This window comes from Anabrus simplex, chromosome 8 (assembly GCF_040414725.1).
Source record: "Anabrus simplex isolate iqAnaSimp1 chromosome 8, ASM4041472v1, whole genome shotgun sequence".
NCBI lineage: Eukaryota > Metazoa > Arthropoda > Insecta > Orthoptera > Tettigoniidae > Anabrus > Anabrus simplex.
In genome coordinates, this window is record NC_090272.1 from 76,848,520 (window position 1) to 76,874,223 (window position 25,704).

At 39.6% G+C, this 25,704-nt stretch overlaps 1 protein-coding gene across 6 annotated transcripts in view; it reads right to left on the minus strand.

The window, feature by feature from the left end:
- The window catches only part of LOC136878800 (tudor domain-containing protein 7), a 299,722-nt gene that overhangs the window by 26,063 nt on the left and 247,955 nt on the right, over positions 1-25,704 (minus strand). For 5 of the 6 annotated variants that reach the window (XM_067152283.2, XM_068229004.1, XM_067152285.2 and 2 more), the window contains 2 exons: positions 18,595-18,752; positions 11,789-11,892 (listed from right to left, as the gene is read on the minus strand). In XM_067152283.2, the coding sequence (XP_067008384.2) occupies positions 11,789-11,892; positions 18,595-18,752 (262 nt within the window). The remainder of the gene's footprint in view (positions 1-11,788; positions 11,893-18,594; positions 18,753-25,704) is intronic. The other variant, XM_067152284.2, reaches the window with a different exon arrangement.

Genomic DNA, 25,704 nt, shown 5'->3' on the forward strand with positions numbered 1-25,704 from the left:
CAAGGTGAGCTCGGGATAACACGCTTACAGCTGAGCAGAAAGAAACAAACTGATCTGACTTGAAGCAGTGTTGAGCAGAAAGCGTGTGAGCAGGTGAGCCGGTTCTGCTCGTCTGGCCATGCTCATGTTCAATCGCTCGCTTGTTTCTACGTGCTCAACTGCTCAGGACCGCTTGTTAATGCTTGTCGATTCCAAACGCTTTCTGTGTACCCTTACCCTAAGATAAGAAAGCTGGACAGACAGGAAAAGGGAAGAAAGCCAATTAATTTGAAGACAGCAGTCTATGAGAATGTGGAGGTTCTCCATCTTCCCACTTTGATGTGTCATTTGTCTCCTCATTCTACTTCACCTTCCCACACTGTTTATTCAATTGTGTGTCCAAGTCATGTTCCTATCTTTCAATACATGACTTGGTTTATCATTTGTTTTTTCCTTTCTATTACTTATTTCGACCCAGAATTTGATTATTAACTTTTACTCGATGAATAAACGAAGGTGCAAGGTACAAAGAATGCTGGGGACTTAGAACTACAAATTATCAGAATACAGTAATAAGCTGATTCTTGTATTTGTTTACACAACTACCACATACTCTTTGATCTCGTTGGAATGCAGCAAACAATTGTCAACATTCCAAAGTCTCCTGAGTAATTATCCAGTGAAATACCATGTATTCTCTTTAACATCTTTTTAAATAGAAGCCTACATGTGTATCGTGTTATTTAATTGAATAAAGTATTACCTTCGTGATAGTTTGAATGGATATCTATACAAAATACCAGGTTTATTGTCTACACGAATGTAAGAGCTGTGGAAATTACATCTCTTGACGATAATCTGCCTTTGTAAGTATTATACCAACGAGCCTACAGATATTCTTAAAAAATTGTAGAAAAGTTAATATTATTACCTAAATTATTGCTATACCTAAATTGAAAACGAAGTACACATAGCTAGCCTACTTAATCTAGAAAACGTAATCTACTGGACACCAACTGAATTACTTGATATAAAATTCAAATAAATATTACTATGTGATCAAAAGTATCTGGACACCCCCAAAAACATATGTTTTTCATCTTAGGTGCATTGTGCTGCCACCTACTGCCACATACTCCATATCAGCGACCTTAGCAATTATTAGACATAGTGAGAGAGCAGAATGGGGCACTCCGCGGAACTTACGGACTTCAAACGTGGTCAGGTGATTGATTGGGTGTCACTTGTGTCAGAAGTCTGTATGCGAGATTTCCACACTCCTAAACATCCCTAGGTTCACTGTTTCTGATGTGATAGTGAAGGAGAAACGTGAAGGGACACGTACAGCACGAAAGCATACAGGCCGACCTCGTATGTTGACTGACAGAAACCGCCGACAGTTGAAAAGGGTCGTCAAGTGTAATAGGCAGGCATCTATCCACACCATCATACAAGAATTTCAAACTGCATCAGGATCTACTCCAAGTACTATGACAGTTCGGCGGGAGGTGAGGAAACTTGGATTTCATGGTCGAGCGGCTGCCCATAAGCCACACATCATACAGGTCAATGCCAAATGACGCCTCGCTTGGTGTAAGGAGCATAAACATTGGACGATTGAACAGTAGAAAAATGTTGTGTGGAGTGACGAATCACGGTACACAATGTGGCGATCCGATGGCAGGGTGTGGGTATGGCGAATGCCTGGTGAACGACATCTGCCAGCGTGTGTAGTGCCAACAGTAAAATTCGGACGCAGTGGTGTTATGGTGTGGTCGTGCTTTTCAAGGAGGGGGCTTGCACCCCTAGTTGTTTTGCGTGGCACTAACACAGCACAGGCCTACATTGATGTTTTAAGCACCTTCTTGCTTCCCACTGTTGAAGAGCACTTCGGGGATGGTGACTGCATCTTTCAACACGATCGAGCACCTGTTCATAATGCACGGCCTGTGGCAGAGTGGTTACACAACAATAACATCCCTGAAATGGACTGGCCTTTACAGAGTCCCGACCTGAATCCTATAGAACAACTTTGGGATGTTTTGGAACGCCGACTTCATGCCAGGCCTCACCGACCGACATCGCTACCTCTCCTCAGTGCAGCACTCCGTGAAGAATGGGCTGCCATTCCCCAAGCAACCTTCCAGCACCTGGCTGAACGTATGCCTGCGAGAGTGGAAGCTTGTCATCAAGGCTAAGGGTGGGCCAACACCATATTGAATTCCAGCATTACTGATGGAGGGCGCCACAAACTTGTACGTCATGTTCAGCCAGGTGTCCAGATACTTTAGATCATACAGTGTATATATAAAAAACACAGACACACAAAATTTAACAATTTCAATAGGTTTTAACTATTTTATCACTATGATAATGCAAGAGCGCCCTCAACAGCTGACCATTCACAAGCACATCCAACAATGGAATAGATTTACTGGAACGTGAAACAACTCCTGCAAGAATAAATTCTGGTACCTTGGCATGTCTGAAAACCATAAAAGTAGTTAGTGGGACGATAAAGCCAATGGCATTATTATTATTATTATTATTATTATTATTATTATTATTATTATTATTATTTTCTCCTTTTGTGTTTGTCCTGTTGTCCTATTCTTTTCCTACCATCTAAATCTTTTTGTCTCTTCCATTTTCCTGTGCTTATTGAGCTTTATTCTTATCCTGCACTTCTCACATGAAGAGTGAAGATCCACCACGATTGCTGCTAACTGGGTGTTAAAGCTCACCCTACTGATGAAAATGGGGAACAGAAATGAGCTTGTTAGGGGCTGAAAAGAAAAGAGATTGATGAGGGGAGGGACTATTTATTTCAAGTCGACAGTGTATGAAGACATGGACATGGTCCTTGTCCGTTTGTGTTTTCATGTTTGTCCTTGTGACCTCTTTTTGTTGCTCCCTCGCCCAATGCTGACCTGTTGTTGTGTTTATCCTAGTAAGTGTTCCTATTCTTCTATATACTTGTGAATGTAACAGAATAAGTTAATATCAAGAAATTTATCCAAAGGTAGCAGAAGAGGAATGGAAAGATTTGCAAGGGACTTAATCAGGAAAGCTGAAAAACTATGGGGAAGGACCAGCAGTATTACAGAATAAGCAGGAAAACACCAGACTAACATAGTAGAACTAAAAATGCAGTGTTGAAATTTAACAAGACGTCAGTAATGAAGAAAAAAACACATTAACTACCTGAGTGGTGATAACAGTAATCGTATAGTACCGTATTGATAAGATCACAAACTACAGGTTGTTGTCTTAACAACCTGCTAAGTGTCACTAATTTTCAGGAGATGCAGCAGAACAATTAAGAACATATCATATGAAGCTTGCAGAAATTATTTTGTCCAAGAATCTTGTATGGACTAAAAATCTACACCATCTCGATAAGAGAGCAGGAGACTGCAAAGTGCAGAAATTAAGTTTCTGAGGACTATGGATAGGTGATGGTGATTATTGTTTTAAAAAGAAGCACAACTGGGAAACCATCCTCTCTTAATCCTATTTTCAGAAGAGAAAAAAATAGATGTCAAATTCTTTGAAAAATGAAGGTATTAGTGAAAGAAAGTGAAGGGCCATTAAGGGCATAAAAGTGAAAGATTCCCTAGAACTTCTAAACCCTCAAGGTCATAAGCTAGTGGCTTTACGCCGCACCGACACAGATAGGTCTTATGGCGATGATGTGATAGGAATGGCCAAGGAGTTGGAAGGAAGCAGCCATGGCCTTAATTAAGGTACAGCCCCAGCATTTGCCTGGAGTGAAAATGGGAAACCATGGAAAACCATCTTCAGGGCTGCCAACAGCAGGATTCGAACCCACTGTCTCCCGGATGCAAGCTCACAGCTGCACACCCCTAAACCGCATGGCCAACTCGTCTGGTCAGGGTCATAAGAGAACAAAACTGACCAAGAGGTGAACGCAATGATAAGACTCAGATATGAGCCCTGTGCTCCCTACATCAGAACCCCTGGAAATTACCCCTTTTAGCAGCAGCTGCATATGACAGCCATGAGGTACTGTGGGTGTATTCTATAGCTCACACCCATAGGGAAGGACAATGGATCCAAATAAAAAATCAAGATGAATCAAAACAGGAACAAAATATTGAAGATATGCAAAGATACAAAAGAAACTTTACTGAAAAACACAAAAAGAACAAGCGAGATAGTTTGGCCATGTGAAATTAATGACACCACACAAACTAGCTTGATGATGATGCTTGCTGTTTAAAGGGGCCTAACATCTACGTCATCAGCCCCTAATGGTACAAAATGAGACGAAATGTAATGACAATTTAAAAGTCCAAAATCATCCACTGACCAGAATGCAAAACATGATCATGAAGAATGCATGGATGAATATGAATTTAAGACAATCTGTGTATCTGACCCGCAATGCCCCACCTTCCCAGAAACCGTCTGAAAACAATAGTATTACTGACCAAGGGACTGCTTCTAAAGCATATTCCTGAAACACTGATGCTTGAGGTCTAAAGGGGTCCAAAATCCAGGTCAATCCCTCATGATGCTACTTAGACTCACGGTGTCCCACACATTATTGTACTACTCACCAGTAGCGTACGTCGCACAGGTAAGTCCTATGGTGTTCCTCACATAATGGTGCCATTCATAGGCAACGTAAACCAATGGTGTAATAGCTTTCGTCTTATCTTGTCCCATTCCTGTTAAAGAGGAAAACCATGCGGCGTCATCGCTTGGTAGGGGCATGTTTAGTTTCTCAGCTTTATCAAACCATTCATATGGAAATACAGCCTTTCCAGTTGCACGTACAGCATACCTTTGGTGTTCAACATTTTTAGCAAGGTTGGACAAGCACGTAGATAGGAAATTATAACTGTCACAAATTTTAAATCTCACCTGATCCATCAATAAATACAGGGTATCAATTTTTTCTAACCCTTTCTCCCGTATCTGTACCGACTCACCACAGGTTCAAATTACATCCCATAGCAATAAAAGTGAATAGTACCCCTTAAGGTTATGAAAGAAAATCGGAATGCAATTTTCCATACAACGCCAGCAATGTGCGTGGTAGGAACCCCCGTTTCCATCTATAGTATTTTTACTATAGTGGATCACGTTCCGTTATCTCGTTGCCACATATTAGACAGATGAAGTCACACCAGGAGACGACAACCAGTCTTTCGTCCACAGCCTAATAGACTCAACAAATGTGGCGGCTACATCATTAACCATATTCAGAGTTTGTAAGTCTTTACGTATCACCTCTCCATAAAGAAGTGCATACCAGGCATATCCCGAAGGGACATGCTGCTTCGTGTCATCAATACTGTATATGACTCAAAATCAGCCTATATTACTATACTATGCATTTTTCAGGGCTTGTCCGATATGGTGACATTATCATCACCCTGTAAAGAGGAAAATTTTCCGGGAGTATGGTAGCGACAGCAAGTATTACAAAACTCACGAACCCCTACTCGTGTCTTATCCTGGAGAAATGCATCGAACCATGATATTAATGAAAATTTGCCATCGGAATGAAAAATGCGTATATAGTCTTTAATGTCACGTTCCTTTCGTGCCTGATAAATAATGTTCCCGCGCTTATTGAATATCTGTAAATTAAATCTATTAATTTGATTATGCCTCTCCCTTATGTTATTCATAGTCACCTTAACGTCGGAAATCAAATACCTCCTCTCCCCTAGCCACACCTTGATCCTACAGCGTACCTGACGGGCATTCAGTTGTTTCTCAGGAATGTGGTAATGGGCAATACAGTCAAGCACAGTACCCTGTTGCCTGCGTCCTCCATCGATGTAGGTTGGAGATCTCGTATTTCTTCCGGTCGGCTGGGCAGCGTTGTTGGGTTGACACGGTGCCATCGTAAACCACCAGCAATGGATGCCAACAAAGTTGTACCCAGAACCATGAGCTGTTGGGTAATGCTCGATGTCCGATAACTTCTCATACGCCTCGATGAAGAAATCAGTAGATTCCAGGGTATCTACGTCCAGGAGTGTATCCAGACGGGAAGGAAAGTGCGACTCCACTTCCCCTCCCCTCGTGGAGAAAGATGCCTGAGGCATACAGTGCTAAGTGTATAGACTTCTCTGCTTCGACGTACTCTATAAGGTTTACTGCCTCTTCATAGGTGGCCAGTAGCCAGCAGATGGAGTAGCGTTGATAATACTTTGAGCCATTGCTAGAGAATGCACGACACTCATGTCTGTGACCGAGCTTATATAAAATGAACCGTCCGTGACTTTCTATGCAATTCACTGCATGGATATAGTTCAATGCGCCAGGATGAGATTTCTCTGCATAACTTAGCTTGTTCAAGGAGGAAGAAAGAAGTAATTTGAAGGGTAGCACTGTTCGCGACCGTCGCCAGCAAGGCTAACGTTAGTGCAGATCGTCACCAGCCGGGCTGACGTCAGCAGTGCCCCCATTAGTGAGCCGGCCCCTGTCGCCAACGATGCCGATTTAATATATAGGTGTACTAATCAGGGGCGCCGGTATTCCCATGGTGTTCCTCACACAGTGGGTACTAATAATAGGCAACGCAGACCCACGATGTCGCTCATATAGTGGTACTTATCTCAGGTACTGTAAACCCACTCTCTCTGCTGCTACTAACTACAAACCTGTTGTGTACCTAACATAGTGGTACTACTCGCAAGTAAAGGTGACCCATGGTGTTCCCCCGTGATGGTACTAATCGCAAGTAATTTCATGGTTCTAATACAATCATCACTTGGTTGCCCCTTTTAGTTGCCTCTTACAACAGGCAGGGGATACTGTGGGTGTATTCTTCGCCTGTGTCCCCCACCCACGGGGGGGTGACACAAACTGGCAAGAGAATGGCTAGAGAGATGTGGAGGGTGCCAAACCAAGACCAAGGAGAAAATGGCTGGATGAATTAAAGCAGAATGCAACCAATAGAGGGAGGATTGAATGAAGACATTCCCCCCACCGAATCCACACGTTAACTAAAAGACAAATGCTAGGATGATACCTATCAAGAGGCCACAGCCACTTCCTTCCCTATCCGAACCCCAACTCCAAATACACCAGTACAAACACCAGAGCCACAGAAGTCACCAAAATGGAAAAGGTAGATTCAACAAGCTTTAAAGGTTTTGCTACCTTCACTATGTTCCTGTTCAAAAATATGCATAAATTATTAGGGCATAGCCCATTACAACCCCATTCATTTAATTAAATAAATCATTGTTTGAAATACAAATGACTATATCCCAAGAATCTGAAAATGCATTTGAAAAATTACAATTGCATACTAACCCACTTGACAAGGACTTTTCCTGTGAAAAGTGGTTTGGTCTGTTCTTTATAAGTTCTGTAGAATGTGGTTCTTAACTGGTGCAAGAAACGGGTAACAGGTTTCCTTCAAACTACTTCTCTTCCTGCATATTTTGATGGCAGTCATCTCAATGTCTTTCACAGATACACATCCATCCAGATGTTGTCAGTAATTTAACTATTATTTCTGTGATAAAATGGAAATTTGTTCATTTGACTTACTTCATTTCAGAAGTTTGTAGTCGGTGGATGTCTTGAAGAGCTCATTCACACATAACTAAACAGAGAAATCACATATTTCCAGATTCAACCTTACTGCATCAACAGGAAACCAATCTTTAAGTTCATCAACGAGCTGAGCAGTCACAAGCCTCTGAAGGAATTGAAAAATATATTTTTTGTTCGACCCTACTATAATAAACTAATTACATGTAATCTAAATGCGCCATTCATTTACTGCAACTGATGATTTATAACTAACCATATTCGATATTTATAAAACCGTATTGTACACAAAATAATCCTGCACTGAGAAACAAGTCACTCAAATGAACATTAAACCCAACTTCAAACACTCCATCCCTCAGATAAATTTCATCAAATGCACCTGCCATTAAAGTAAAATCACTTCTGTTCAAATGAAATTTAAAATTATAATTATAAATTAAAATATGGTTCATGGTGTGGGTTACTGTAGTCACGTCCTAGTTTGTGAACCATGGGCAACGGCTCAGTAGCCTAGTAACTGGTCCTGAGAGATTGGAAACCAGTTGCTCAGGAATGGGAGTGGGCATCTCTGACATATTCTGACTCATGGCCCTCCTTGTGCTCAGGCGACTAGGACTACTGTATACAATCCACCGCGGGTCCCTAACCCATTAGAGGAGAGATCCTCACTTGGACTAAGTGTAAGTAGGGTAGCATCCTGCTTCATTAATTTACCGAGCTCAGAACATTTTAAACAAGCCTCGGGCTTATGGGAGTAACGGAGTCCCACTCCCATTTGACAGCCAAGGAACTCCTTGGAAACAACTTGGCAAACTAAATGGAATTCAATGGGGAGCTATCAATATTAATGGGGCTTATGGGAGAAAGAAAGTAGAACTGGCTGAGTCAGCAAAGAGGATGGATATGGATGTGCTAGGAGTGAGTGATATTCGGGTAAGGCGAAATAATGAGGAAGAGATAGGAGATTATAAAGTGTATTTGACGGGTGTTAAAAAGGGAAGGGCAGAGTATGTGGTAGGACTGTTCATCTTGAATACTATTGCATGCAACATAGTTTCTGTTTTAGGCACGCAAATGAGCGAAGTATGTGGGTAGATTTGGCAGTTGGAGGAATTAGGACGAGAATTGTCACAGTGTATTCATCATGTAAGGGTGCAGATGAGAATGGAGTCGACAGGTTTTATGAAGCATTGAGTGATATCGTAATCAGGGTCAACAGCAGGGATAGGGTAGTGTTAATGGACAATTTCAATGCGAGAATTGAAATAGAACTGAAGGATATGAAAGGGTGATTCAGCGATGCCAACTATTAGAATTCAATCGTAATAACTACGAACTGCCCATCATAGAAGTGTTCAAGAGGATACACAAGGAATTCCATTACAGCTTGATTTCTCAGAATATTCTTTTCAGATTTCTCAGTAATCATTTATACCCCTGCCCTTTCCTGCCCCTTGTTTATGAATAGTTTGAGTTTTCACGCGTCGAACGCAGTGTGTGCTTCCAGCACGGGAAAAATAGGCACCTGCGAAGTGGTATATCTTGTGGAGTTGTTGTCTTTGTTCATCACATGATCACACTTGCATGCAAGTATGCGAGTTTTTTTGTCTGTTTTGGTGTCAAAGTGGTGACAAACTCAGTTTCATTGTGAATACTGTGTGCGTGACTGTTGAAGGAGTATTTGTGCGATTTTGGTTGCCAAATTTACATATATTGCTCTTCTAGGATATATGCTAATCATCTGTTACGAAATGCGAAAGGTTTGAAATAACGAATCTATTTCTTGTGCAGGAAAATACGTGTGATAACGTTACAATGACTAGTGACACTAGTAATAAAACAAAAATAGAAATACACGCGAATCCGGGTTTCTGAGGTTAACGGTGTTGAGGATGGATCTTCAATATCACAGAGAGAATGTTACCACCCACGTAAACTGTTGCATGGGAAGACCACAGGTGTTTAACGAACGGACATCACGCCGCCTCCGCAGAACCATACTGGGCACTCGACGGGCTACTGCAAGTCAGATCACTGCCCAGTTGAACGTTGGGAATCGAGAACCCATTTCTACCAGGTCTACCTTTACTGACACCTTGACACAGAGCTCAACGACGGGCATGGGCCCGCATACATCGACAATGGACCATGGAACAGTGGCGGCGTGTGGTATGGTCCGATGAATCCCGGTTCCAGTTGTATCGAGGTGACGGGCGCGTGAGAGTGTGGCGTATGCCCCATGAAGCTATAGATCCTGTGTGTGTCAACAAGGTTGCGTCCAGGCGGTGGCTCAGTTCTGGTTTGGGCGGCGTTCTCATGGTCGCAGTTAGGTCCCATTGTCCGGCTACAGGGAGCGCAGACAGGTGCATGTTATTTAGACATTCTTTCAGACCATCTGCATCCCTTTATGGCCCTAAAGTACCCTGATGGAGATGCCATGTTTTAACAGGACAATGCGCCATGTAACTGCTCTCTGGTGGCATGCAGGTGGTTGGAGCAGCACTCCAGTGAAGTTATAACCATGTATTGGCCCTCCAGATTCCCTGATCTTAATCTAATTGAGCATTTATGGGATGCTGTCGATGCTGGTTTACACTCTATGAACTCTGCACCAAGTACACAAGACCAATTGTGGGTAGCATTGCGAGATGCATGGGTCCAGATCCCTCAGAATGATTCCAACACCTTGTAGAGTCGATGGCTCGCTGTATTGCTGCCGTTTTGAGGGCTCGCGGAGGAGCAACTCATTACTAACATCATATTCAGTGTCTTCCCGTGACTTTTGGCCACTCAGTATATTTTGAACACACAAAACTTAGGCATTTAACTAGGGTCAAACAAACTGTTGTTTGGTTATTAAGATGCTCGTATGAAACGAATAAATACTCATGTCTTAATAAATGCCAGTACAGACACTTGGCGTATTATACTTGGGTATTTCTACTTTCATAAATCTTGACTGAAATCTAATTGTAAAATTTCTGATTTTTCTCACTGCTGAGACTGTTACGGCGGATCAGCAAAAATCTCTCTACAGGCAACATCTGGCCTGCAGGCCTGGTGTAGGCTCAGAAGCCTTAAACATATTCACTAAAAAAGGTGGATCCAACTTACTCGTTCGTATAGAATAAAAGCAAAGAACAAATTTCTCACTCTGCACGACGGTTGATATTGTGATTAGAGTAATGGAATCTCCTGTTTTAAATGGAACCTGAACTGAGGAAATTATATGAAGGTTCAAACGAATAGGATTTTTTAAAATCATTCCTCCATTATAACATCATCTCCAAATAAACGAAAAAACCTGTAGCACAATCATCACCATTAGTATATAACACCTATGAGATGTGAAGAACAGGCTTAAGTACAGCAGATGTAAAGAGTTTTAGACCAAATTGTAAATCACCACTTGTTTAGTACAACAAATTACAAATGAAATAAATGTTTCCATTCAGAGATAGCTGCTTGTTTAGGGTAATCCTGAAAAAAAATATTACATCAATAAATAATGCACACTTTAACACAAAATATTATAGAAATATTGTTAGAAAGAACTAATCATGAGGCTGTGCTTTCACAGTAAATTTTTTGCATGGGAAGCTATCATTTTTTGGATATCCTCTCTCTCACAATATTAAATAAATTAGAATAGTAATTAGAATATATTGTTGTTGCACCCGGAAAAACTGGTGTGAAATATTTCAGACTGGAACGTTGGCTGGAGTGGTTCAGTCATTACAAATAATCAAGCTCATGGTCCCTATTGACTAGTAACTTGAGAAAATTAATATAATTAAACCACCAAATCAATACACATATTACAATCTAAAATGATTATTAATAGAATAAATGTGAACATGTTTCAGCTCTTAGAGCCTTCATCAGCACAAACACTTAAATAAGATTACAATCAATATATATATAAACATAAATTATACATGATACATTTATGTTGTGATTTTAAACTTATTTGATTGAGCTGATGATGACTCCAAGAGCTGAAACATGTTCACATTTATTCCATTAATAATCTTGTTAGATTGTAATATGTGTATTGATTAGATGGTTTAACTACATATTTTTTCCCTGAGGTTTAGTCATGTAAGGTTCAGTGTTGTGCAAGTTAAATCAATTCTCACTCTTAATGATAAATGCTGTAGGGCGGAATTTCTCCGACAACACTGTCATACAGGTTTTTGCAGGTACAACGACAATATACCAAGGGAAGGGAAAACAGAATGTATACATAAAGCAAACTTACAGTGAAATTACTAGGATTAGCAGCCATTGTTACATGTACATCGAAGTAGTTGCGTATCTCTGGTATTGCAGGCGCGCTAAGACCTCTTGGAGGCACTTGTTCACCTGAAAAGTTATACATGATGAACATTCCTGAGATTTAATCAAGTGAAACAAGGTAGGAACAATCAAAATGAGAAGAAAAATGTGAAGGAATGAGCACTCAAAGAATGAGGTTAAAGAGTAATTATAAAGTGGAGGTTGAAAGCCCAAGCCTCTAAGGCTTTAATAGCACTGAGCTACAAATCATTAGGAGGAGAAAAATGAACTGGATCGGACAGTGCTTGAGGAGGGACTGTTTACTGAAAGAAAGAATAAAAAGGAATGGTGAAAGACAAACGAGGAAGGAAAAAATATCAAATGTTGGACAATATCAAAGGAAATAAATATTCAGACATGAAAAACTTGGCGCAGGACAGGCAACAGTGGAAGAGATTCATCCCATGACAAGACCTGCCATAAGGCAGAATACCTAGATGATGATGATGATAATAAAACGGAATACGTTATGACTAAAGCTCCGGATTTTTATGCAGTAACAGGTTAGATTGCAAACTAATTCGGTTAGTAGGAAGTGTCAGCCACCCTCTCATCCATAATGTAGTAAGAGTAACATAAATTATAGGGGTTCTGATGGGCTGCACCCCTAATGTTTATGCAAACCCCATAGCATAATCGTTGTGAAGGTAGACTATACTAGCTACTCGCTTCAGGAAGTTTGCATAATGCATAAAAATCCGGGCTGTAGTTATGACCTACTATGTCACAAAGCCCCAAAACTTTTGAACAGTAACAAAGCACTGACTGACTACTGCTGATAGTCAAGGTGTGCTTTATGCATTCTTCCACCACTCACATCTGCGAGATGACATTACTGCCGCAATTAGAAAAACTAACGTGAATGCAGTATGTGATGTTTATGGGGACAGAATAATTAGTGCAGGTTTATGGCTAGCTCGCTCTTCTGATCTAAAGTCTTGCAACTTCTATTTATGGGATAGTTTGAAAGATGAGTTCTGGAAAGCCCTAGTTCTGTAAACACTTGATTTATATTGTACTTTTATTTCCACTATTTAAGTGAAAGGATAGAAGGTATGACTTTCTTAAAAACAAACTTGAACTTGGTTATATTTAGCTTTCATATTGACAGGATATTGACAGATGTAACCCCCACAGCATAGAATAACTGAAAAAATGCAATTCAATCTGAAATTTTGGGGCTGAATTGCAGAGAGTGAACCAGAATAGCATCACATGCTATAATGCTTGTCTGCAGGCTGAGGTAGAGCATTTTCAATTTTTATTGTTGATCTGTTTTTCAATCTGATTATCCATTAGTTGATGGGTTTTCTGTGGGTGTATGGGAATGGTGAGATGGGAGACCACACTCTCGTTTACCGACACACGGCTTGCAGGAAAGGCAGTAGCCCTTGCGAGACTTGCCATGTAGCTACATTCTAAAAATTTCCTCTTAAGGATGGTGTTATGTGTATTAGGGAAGCAGTGTTGGTGATAGTTTTAAGGCATAAAAAAGTATGATTATCAGCCCTAATGAAAACAGTGTGGAACTTTTGAAATTATTAATTTCATTTCTTAAAACTTGATTTCTAATTATGTTTGCTGCAACTTCTCTCTCTCATATCTTACTAACTGTTGCATACAAAAATGAAGGCAAGGTTTCATCATTGATCACAGACTAAGATCTAGCCAACTGTAGGTATTTCGTTTCTGAAGAAAAACTTTTGAACCTTTCGCCAAATTGCATCCTTTGTAAAAGAATCATACTTGTCTGAAAACTTCCCTTTACCTCACCACCCTCTTTTCTTATCCCTGATAAAACAACTCTTGCTAAAGTTTCAAGTTCCTTCCTAGCATAATAAATACTAGTCACAGAAATGCCAGTAGCCGCATCTACCAACCTCATCACATTCTCGAGAGTACTACCAGGATTTGCGTCGCTTAACTTCTTAAAAATGTTAAGAGCACACTACTTTTCTCCACTTCTCAATGCTTCCCTTCTTATGCTCTACGTGAGAAGGGCTGGGCTCATCCATCTTCAGTTCGCTTCGCATGGAATTTTGCATGGAACTTCAACAAAAGTTTATGTAAATGTAAATTAAACACCAAAATGAAGAAGGACTACAAAATTAATAATGATGTATTACTAAATATTAAAAAGAAACAAACTCTTAATTATAAACAAATTCACTAGCACGTCAAGAGCATCGCCACACAGCAATAAACAGAGCGCTATTCCCACACGTGGGTCAGATGTTAGCTAAATGAATGACGACTATATGATGCATTGGCTGTTCTGCCATTGCCAGTTCACACTTTTCAAAAGGTATTTTAATGCATGAGTATTGATTAAAAATTGAAACTCGATAATTTTCGAAGTGAAAGGTGAAGCTGAACAGATTTAGATGACTTACACATGACGTTTAAACAGAAATAACATTCCACATATCAAGTATTTATAATGCTTCACCAAAAGGTACGCTGTTCCAACTCATTTACTATATATTTTTTTTTGTTTACTTTGTCTCCCAGGTCATTTGAGACCGAGTATAGCTCTGGGCCAGCCTTTAGCCCTCTTCCCCATTATCGTTTCCTCACATGCTTGCTTCAGCATGTTTTCTTCCGGCATCTGCATCATGTGCCCAGACCACTTTAGCTTCTCTGAATCAATCTGGTCCTGGACTTCGATCAAACACTCGCAGGCAAAAGACCATGAGGAAGGCCTAGAGACATCTCGGAAATATAAGTATGGTGAGACTTGGCCAACAGAGATGCAGGATGGCAACAAAACTGGAACAGACTAATTTATAACCATACCTGACTTGCTGGAGCAGATAAGCAATGGTGGTGATTATGGCTACTGTCAGTAGACTGTGAAAATAGGATTCCTTGCAGAAGTCCAAATGTTTCTTTCTGTCTCACCTGCAATGCACTGAACCAGGGCAGAAATTTTTATCCTAGCACAACCTTACTACTTTGCAATTTTAGAATTAAGGGCGTGCTTCCTGCATGGTCAGAACCAAATAATGAGATATTGTGTTCTAAAAGAAATTATGTAAACAACAATGTAGTATTCATGACCACTGTTTCATCATTATTAACAAAGAATGACAAAGTAGGCTTGTATTCAATTTTCACTTAGGCTCCGAGCGTTAATGGGAGAAATGTACCACTGCATTGCGAGTGGTGAACATTGTAAGTTAACACATGTGTCACCGTGCAAATATCTGCTGTAGTCTCACCGCGTTGCAATGGCCGACTAAATAATAACAGTGGGACTTCAGAGAGTTTTATACTACAGCTATCGGTTCACACACAATGGTTCACCCTACCATTTCACGATAGAGGCAACATAGTGATTTATGCAACAGCAGTGGTGATATCGAGATTAATGTGCATGTACATATTCAACAATGCTGTCTTCAGATATACATAATTTTGGCATATTCCTAATATGATATCACGTTAGCGTAAGTTAATGCTGCTAGGGATGTGATTCGTCGTTCCCACGAATGCCCTCCGTCAGCATATTTCAGCTGTTCTTTATGCAGTTCACTTACAACTAATCAACCCTGTGATGGTCTTGCCCTTGCATCTTAAATGCACGGGAAAAGAGGAATTTAACAAGGGGAACTGATTAGAAGAACTTTTTCCGATAAAAAGGCAGAGGCTTGATGTTGAACCAATTGAAATTCCTTATTTTGAAACCGCATGTACATTATCAAATACTTTCCATGAGAAAAAATCAAAATCACTTAAAGTTGCTAATGAATGTTCATTTACATTATATTTCTGTATTTATAGTACCAATGATCAAGTCCACCTCCATAGTGTAATGGTTAGCGCTATTAGCTGCCGTCCTCAGGTCCCGGCTTTGATTCCCAATACTGTCAGAAATGCAAGATTGGCATTAGGGGTGTGTTAAAACTGTACATGCTGCTCATTTCCACTAGGGGTGTGCCTGAAAAGAGTTGCACCAACTCGGGACGAGGACACAAATTTATCGGTGAGCTACTGATATCTGTAATGTAGGCCTATTTCTGTAATTATATTTGTGTACTACATTTTAAAATTTATTTCGTGAGGTCATGACTGAATACTATAAAATTTCACATGTTGCTCTCTACTGAAATACACTATATTATTATTATTATTATTATTATTATTATTACGGTTACAGAATACAATAGTATGTCCACTATTATGACGTGTGCTTTAAAAAAGACGGCTACTGCAGCTTACTTTGCAAATATAACATTGCTATAATAATTTGTTCGTAATATTGTTCACCTATTTGTAAAATAATTAAAATATGTTTTGTAAAGAATTACTCTGTATTTATCAAAATATTTAAACTGAGTTACTTCGTGTGATTTACTGCTAAGGTTCACCGTCTTTTCAAATCAATTTTACTATATCCTGAAAGAAAGCTATGTATTACAGTATCATACCTGCCAACTTTCAAAAAGAGAAATCCAGAAGATCCTAAAGCGGAATTTTTTTAACACATGCATGCATCACAAAGTCTTGAGACAAAGTGAAAAAGGATGGCAAGGGGGAGATTACAAACGATACTAATACAAGTTATGATTACCCCTGAAATTAAATACTTACACAAAGTTACATCTTGATGAGTGCTCATCGGTTTTCACTTAACGTTGAGAACAGTTCACACAGTACACAGTGTTTTTCTGCACTTTAAACTTGCGGGTCACAATATGAATGTCACTGTCAAAATTAAACTAAACATGTACACTTATTTACAAAAGTTCTGTCAAGTTCACAGAATGCACGCTATTTTCCATCACAGGTTGGAGAAGACAGATGGAGATGAGTTGTTTTCTTTGCTTTCTTCAGAAATTCTGGAGGAAAACTGCTCGAGTAACATGGACCAGTACTTCTGGTTTTCAAAACAGAAATAGAATCCAGAATTTCATTTCACATTGAGGACCTAAACCTTGTTTGGTTCTTCTTCACCAAGCTGAACACACATTCACACTCAGCATTGCTGTGCGGTAGAGTTGAACAGAAAGCATTAGCTTGGATATCCTATCATACTTAGGAACACCATCAGCTCCACGAATGTTCATCAAGCAAGCCCATTTGTTGTCATCTATCAGATTCACGCTCTCAACATTAGCACAGTCATCAATCTGAAGAGTTGCAAATTGGTTCTGAAGCACATTCATTGCATCCTTAACCGACTCACTGTCCTGTCCTTCCTCGACAGCAATAATGGAAATCTTTCTATAAAGAATTATACAGAAGAAAACTGGACGTCTTTAATTTTTGAAACATCTGCAACCTTTGTATGTTTAAGTACTTCATCACTGACAGGGAACTTGTTAATAATATAATCACATGCTGCGCAGAAGTAACCCCTGGCAGATTAAAAGAATGTTAATTTATCTCTATCCATTAAGTTTCTTCATCAAGATCATTGTCTAGCTCATCATTGTCTCTCTGATTCTCAATAGAATGGTATGGAACTTTTGATCACTTTTGGTTTAACAAATCTGGAAAGCAGCTGCTTTCAAAGGATCATCATTAGTTCTAGTAGTTTATGAATGTGAGGGGAAGCACTCTGAAGTGTAGAATTGAGATTCTGAAATAGAGGAATGAGAGGAAACAGGAATGCACACTATGCCTTATTTAAACCTGATGACAAAACCATTAAAAAAATTCTTCATTATTTTGAATAATGTTATTCTTTAGCACAGGAGTGCCAGATTTTGAGACACATGCAAATCTTATGGGAGCGACCAATTCCGAGGACGCATTAGCTTTCCTCTTTTCATGGTGTTTGGAACGATCATGTTCGGCTTTTGGGATCGTAAATGAAGTTAAGTTAGTAGTTGATGCACACTGAGCATTAACAAGCACCTCATCTTTAAAGAAATCAAGTAGTGGATGCCATTGCTCTAACAGCCTCTGCAGACACCTTCCTAACGACAGCCACCTTGTACAAACACATTTCAGTACCTTCTTAGTTTCCTTGTCGTGAAGCTCTTGGAATATCTTCAGGCGTTTCTTCCTCATACAACTCTTTTCTAAATAACAGAAGACATTGACTAATAGTTCATCAACTTGATTACGCAAACTGCCTGTACCTTTCTCAGCAGCCAAGTTAATCAAATGGCATGAGCAATCCAGTACGAAGACAGATGACTGTGCTTCCCTTAAAACAGCAGCAAATCCAATCTTCTTTCCAATCATGACTGGAGCATTGTCGGAACAGAATGCTACACAATTTTGAATTGGTATTTTGTAACACTAACTGTGAAATTACCAAATTACTAATATTATGTCCTGTTGAATCACCCACCAGGGCTGGCCAGACAACACTGACCCAACTATATTTCCCTGATGTGGCACAAAACAGGTGACGACAATAGGGTAAAGCTTAGCTATTGCTCCCATCCGTAGCTAAAGAAAATGGTTCACATTGCATGTAACCAACTAGGTAGTTAACTGGGGCTGGGGCTCAAACAACTCCACAAAAACTCAAGCTGGAAATTAGATGAACTATATATAGGGTTGTTCTGCAATATCTTGAATGGCCATAGGTGAAACTGTCTGTGGCTGGATTGCCAGTTGCACTGTCAAAGGATGCACAGTGGTGAAAGAAACTTAAAGAGAAAAATATTATAGAAAATCCATCCACCAGCAATCCCATCAGTGAGCACTCAAGGCAGAGTAGAACATCATGCATATTAGACAACATAAATTCCACTAGGGAAAGATCCTCACCATTTTCCGAAACATTGTACTGAGAGCTTTGTCTTGACAATGTAGGAGAAGGGCTGGAATCTGGTGAAATACTCCCAGCATTAACGCCACGCACACGTTCCACTACGGTCCTACGACCATAAGAGTCCTCAATGGAATGTCTTCTTGCTGCAGGTCTACTTGAAAAATAAAGTATAGTTATACAGGATTAGATGACAATTGCAGTGACTGCCATAAATTCGAATTTAACAACACGCTTATAATAGCAAACATTCTTTGATACACGAGTTCTACTTTTACGAAGTTCACCTTTAGTTCCTCTTATCATAAAGCACACAATGGAAGGTGACATAAAGAAATATTCCAGGGATGGAAAAACTGCCAAACAATCCAGTTTATCTTGAATATTTACACTAGAATTTGCTACAATTTTAGCACAATGGATGAGCAACTGAGAAAATAATTCTCCAAGGACATTAAAGCCATGGAAATATACCACAATAGGTTGGATGAGACTGCAATGATAGAATATTTTTGGTACTTGGAAAGGCATAACTAAAAGTAGAAAATTGACCACACATGAAATGTTGGCCCTAGTCTAGCTGTTTATTTTACCTATGAATATGACTCCTGGGAACAAAAAGCTCCATAGAGTTCAGTGTACTCATAGATATGAGTTAGGAAGGCCACTCACTTCATAAAATATACGGCAGAATGAGGTTAATTTGATATTTGTGATTCAAACTTATCTTATGATCCCTCGACTTTCCTATACAAAACAATGTTAATAACTCGTGTTTAATTCAGATGTTATATTGTTTAATTCAAAACAAAAATACAACACTGGAACTGTAGTCATTTCAAAAGGATGACGGAACACTGCTTGGGTAGAAGAGGAAAAGAGTGTAGAACTGTTCAGATACTGGAAACATAACTGTAGGCTGACAACAGAAGCTGTAGCTGGGATGATCCTCTCTTATGAAACATTACATGTGGTTACAGCAGACCATCTTATGAATGTGCAGTACTAGGCACATAAGCTTAGCTTAGTTGGTAATTGTTGGGTCACAGTGATGACGGATTTGAATCACGTGGTAACAATGGTGAAGTCTGCAGTTTTTAACACAAGAAGTGTAAATAAGACTATGTACACTTCTTAAAGTCTCAGTATAGGGATTAAAAGGAGGCAAAGTTTTTACTTTCACCCGTCTACTCAGTGGAAAAGCTTGCAGTTTTCTCTTTAAATGGGTACTTTCAAGACATTATCACATTTTTGAAGTCGTCTGATATGAAATATATCAACAACTGTGACATTAGATACCTAAAAGATCTGACTGACCAGGAAGTGAATAGACTTCATTCACATATGGTCTTCGTCAAGGATCATGCAGTTGAGATGGCTGAGCTTCTTACTGAACTTGAGGTCTCTCAATATCCAACATCTCATTGTTATACCTCCAACTTCATAACCTCTGCAATTTGAGGAGAATTATTCTGCAGCAACTAACAATACCTTGGTTAAGCTCACTCGTTTAGAACAAGCTGCATGCAAAGACATTTTCATCACAGCAGCTCATTCTTCAAAGAGCAAGCTAGAAACTTTGCAAGTCAAAGATCCCGACCACAATAATTTTGTTGCAATTTTTCAAGCTCTCTATCCCAAAAAATTTCATCCTGAATATCTGGAAAGTAGCTGAGCTAAGAAACTGTCCAGTGCATCTATTATTTCACAAAAGGAAATTTGGGCTGGTTACAGTTCTCTCAGAGATGCAGTTCGAAGTCAACTGAACAAAGGTGGGAAATGTTACATAACGCTTTCATTAATTGGGATGCAGTCCAAGTTATCTGCACCGGGTGAGTTGGCCATGCCGTTAGAAGCGCACAGCTGTGAGCTTGCATCCGGGAGATAGTGGGTTCGAACCCACTGTTGGCAGCCATAAAGATGGTTTTCCGTGGTTTCCCATTTTCACACCAGGTAAATGCTGGGGTGAACCTTGATTAAGGCCACGACCGCTTCCTTCCCACTCCTAGGCTTTTCCTATCCTATCTTCGCCATAAGACCTATCTGTGTCGGTGCGACGTAAAGCCAATTGTAAAAATAAAAGTTCTCTGCATTTACTAAATTTGATTTATTATAGACAAACAAACAATGTTGACAGTAAGTGTGTGTGACCACATCATAGCCCAGTGGTTAACAGACAGAACGTGCAACTTGGAGGAAAGCCATGCAAAACTTCTTACAATACTTTTATTTGAACGGTGAGCAGAGGCACCCGTTTCGGATGGCACCTCCTGCACCCAATTGTGAAGAGACTGTTCTGGATGGCATAGCTGCTCTCATTTCATTGTTATCCAGCATTGTAGTCACTAGTGATCTGCTACACTCTAGGTCCATCTATCATCTCTTACAATCAATGCTAGTTGATGGTGACCTTCGTCATCAACACATTGTACTCAGGGCTGAATTGAACTACTGCAATGCCTCTGAGGGCAAATACTTTTCTGCCCACCTTCCTTAAACTTGATAAGGCAAAACTGCAATTACTCTTATATAATGAATAAAATAATACAGTAGAGTACCTGTAAGGTAAAATATCAAATATTAATACCATTTAACAACAACAACAACAACAACAACAAAGCAGGCATTGAATATACAGAGAAAAAGGAATTAAAAATCATAAGAAAAATTCTAGGCCCAAAACTCACTGACGGACAATACCAACTTAGAGGCAGACAGGAAATGAAACAATACACAAATATTCACAGTGACATTAGAAAACACAGCCTAAGATTCTATGGACATATTAAAGAATGCATCGAGACAGACTTACCAAGCAAATGGTCAAATTCTATGAAAACAGAAGTAAAACCAAAACAGACAAATGAAATGGACTGGTGAAATCAAAAACGATTTAAAACAGGCAGAAATTACACCCGCAGATGTCCAGAACAGGGTAACCTTCAGATCCAAAATTCGCAAATGGCAAGTTGACCAAGAGGAAACACCAAGGAAGAAGACTGGAAAGAATGAAAGAAATATGGGCACATAAGAAGGCAAATACATGCCTCTAAGTACTTCACAGTCCTAATGAGCTTATTTGCGCATATAATAAAAATAATACAACAATAATAAAAATCCGCCGTAGAAGATGCTTGATGATGCTTGTTGTTTAAAGGGGCCTAACATCTAGGTCATTGGCCCCTAATGGTACGAAATGAGATGAAATGAAATGACGAATTAAAAACCCAAAATCCTCCACTCACCACGATTCAAAAACGTGAGGATGAAAAATGAATGGATATGAATTTAAAACGATCAGTGGAACCGACCCACAGTGCCTCACATGCATAAAAGCTAGCGTAAAACAATAGTATTACTGACCTAGGGACTGCTTCTATAGCACGATACTGAATCGATGATGCTTGTAGTTGAAAGGAGTCCAAAATCCAAGTCATTGGCCCCTCATAATGACACTTATCGCTAGAAAAGTAGAAGCATGGTATTTGGCATGTTGCGGTACTAATCAACAGTAGCGTAGACTCGCGGTATTCCACACATTATGGTACTACTCACAGGTAATGAAATTCGCACATGTATTACAGACCTACTATGTTTCGCACATTGTGGTGCCATTGACAGGCAACGCAAACCTATGGTGTTCAACACCTAAGTGTACTAACCACAGGGACTCATACTATCCCGTGGTGTTCCTCATATAGTGGGTACCAATCATAGGCAAGCCAGAACCATGGGTTCCGTCATCCCATGGTGTTGCTCAGATAGTGCTACTAATGACAGGTACTGTAAAAGCCGTCGCGCTTCATTTGCTACTAATCACAAACCTATTTGGTACCTAACATACTGGAACTACGCGCAAGGAAAAGCGGCCCATGGTGTTCCCCGCCTGGTGGTACTAATCACAAGGAGTTTCATGGTTCTAATATAATCATCCCTTTGTCGCCCCTTTTAGTCACCTCTTACGACAGGCAGGGGATACCGGGGGTGTATTCTTCGTCTGCGTCCACAACCCACAAGGGGGGGGTGTTTCGTCTGCGAGAGGTATTTTATTTCCCTCAAGTCCGCTGGCAAGTTGGTTAGGACACCCCTATCCGCCACCTGGGACGCGCCATGTGGGAGTAACACCTCTCCCCCTGCTACGCCAGTGTAGTAGGTTTGTGGCTCTATAGAAGAAAGGATATACAAGTTGGAAAGAACATACGGTATAACTAGGAATATCTACAACAAAAAGTTTTTATGTAAAAACCTCAAAATTCAACACTACAACACACTAGTCACATTGGAATGCCTATACTTACTTTTTACAAAAAATTAGTTTTATTATCCACCTATTCAATACAGTTTACTCTCAAACAGTACTAGTTTCGACCATACACAGCGGTCATCCTCAGCTATTATTCATAGAATTAGGACATAGTGACGTCATAAACGAAGGGGGAGGTTAAACCTCGTGAATTAGAGCTACAAATAAAAACATATAAAATACTGTACCAGAAAATGCCCGTACTTTATAGCTTGATGAGCATGGTACGCAGGGCGTGTATGGCACATAAAATTGGAGTGGGTTCAGATAGTGAGAGGATTTGCTTTGAATGAAGTTCTGAATTTTTAAAACTCTTGGTTTATTGTATAAAGTCAAGTTCATATCACCTCAGTATAGTGGAAGATGGACTGAGCGTGACCTTTCTCCATCTTGCGGCTGGCGATGTCCCGCGTTGCTCCGCTACTTCTCCCATCCTCACTAGTGAGAAGCTCTCGGCACCACAGGACCATGTACACTCCAACGAAGGCAGCTCTAGATTGTCTTGAAGTTCTAGAAATTCTTAAGGATCCTGAAGGTCTAAGAGTTTGAGTCACCAGGCTCACTCACTCAGAAGGATAGCGTGAACACACACACATTTAAGCCCCCTGGACATATTGGGCAGATTAGTCTCACGTGTAATTCTTGAACTAACTTTAATCGTTCTCATGAAAAAAAAAAAAAAATGCAAAGATGCCGTGTCAAGTGTTAATGGAATCGAAACAAACGCTTCATTAAGGTAAATAAACTGGTCACTGACTTGAGAAAATAATGAAATTAACTTTCATGCAGCCGAGTGTCAACAGAATTGACATGCAATCATTCTTCTTAACATAAGTTACACTTGGCTCAGATTACAAGATTGTTCACACGAAACAAATACTGTAGTACGCTTATGCTTTTTAATGTTCAAAGATCACGCAACTATTTGTAGAGTTCTACTGTTTTACGATTGCTTTGAATGTATTTACAAAGTTTATTCAACACTGCTATGACGTTATAAATGACAGTTGCTCCACTTTGGTAGAAGTTAAATGCTCTACATGTGAATTTTTAATCCGTTCACACGCACTTATGCAGACATATGACAAGAAAGTAGCACCATTAGACTATTAATACAGAAGTGAAATTAGTCCCATTTACTCACACTGTCATGCTTATGTTCAAACACAAATAACAATACTGGTAAGACTTTACAACAATTTGATCGTGAAAATTAGTTCTGTTCACTGACAGTTATAGGTTCCTTTAAAGATACCATGAAATCACAGACTGATTCACACATGAAGTTTTAATGTTTTAAGTTTTAATGTTTTCCTAACATTCAAGTTCCCCTTGAGAAAAACCTGATACACTGTTTAAGATTCTACGGGCCAAATTCATAAACAGCACTTATACATAAGTTACCTACTTAAGTGTCCCACTTATTGCTATAAGTGGACCTCCCACACACACTTAAGTGACTAACTTACGTTGCAGCAAGATGGAGGATAATGATTTAGTTGAATATGTTGCATTTCATTCACATAATGCTTTCCGTGCACACAGTAGAAATGGAAAATCCTGTCTAAATGTAATGTGACCAACAATTTAAAGAAGGTTTCGTTTGAGTAAAGTAAGAGTTATGAATATTCTTGTTCCTTTGTGTGAGAGAGTGAACATAATCTCTAGAGGACTCACTATCACACCATTAATGAAGATACTGTTTTGAGATTTTATGCCACCTCTTAATTTCAGGTTGTTGTTGTTGTTGTTATTATTATCATCATCATTAATTGGAAACATGTTACAAGTTGATAAGTTATCAAGACTGTAGGCCTATGGAATAGTAAAGAACTATACTGAATTATAAGAAAAATGAACGTGTTGCACTATCACCATTTATTTTAAGGTTGATTTGGGCTAATTATATTAGGTTAGTCAATCAATCATTTGCCACATTATATCAGAAGTTTCTGAAATTATGGCATCGCACATCAAAACATACAATTTACATTTTACTGGGGAACTAATCAGGCCTATTACAACGTAACGGCTACGGATAAATTTGTCAAATCATTAAAAGCGTTGCAAGGCTAGATATTCTAGATTTGGATGAATATTTGTATAGGTTCGAGTACCTGGATAACTATAACATATTAAGAAGAAAATTTGACTCTGGGCATTTTCATAGTTTGCATTGTCTACATCAAGTTTTTCCCACGTCATTCATATTCTGATGAGAAAATGTGTAGGTCTGCTTGTTCTATATTATGCACATGTTCTTGCAGGTGACATCTCAGCTCGCTGTTTTGTTATCCATTCTGATAACCAAATACAATATAGATGATCTTTTAACCTCAAAAATGTTGCGCGCAGTCGTGCGATGTCCTTTGATAAACAAACCATAATAGATCATCCCACTATTCGGTAGCCAGAACTACACAATCCCGGAAGCATGGGCATAATATACAGCATTGCCACATCTCCAGTGAATACTTACTGTATCAATGAGTGTGCTCTTTAAGTGATGTCTATGAAATGTAAACTCATATAAGTAATACTTATTACAAGCAATCCCTTATTACTTAAGGGTTCCCACTTATGATAAGTGCTGACTATGAATTTGGCCCCAAGTTTTCTATCAGCAGAAATATTTCAATCACCTTGAGATATTTAAAGCCGGCCCCGTGGTGTAGGGTTAGCGTGTCTGCCTCTCACCCGGAGGCCCCGGGTTCGATTCCCGGCCAGGTCAGCGATTTTTACCTGGACCTGAGGGCTGGTTCGAGGTCCACTCAGCCTACGTGATTAGAATTGAGGAGCTATGTGA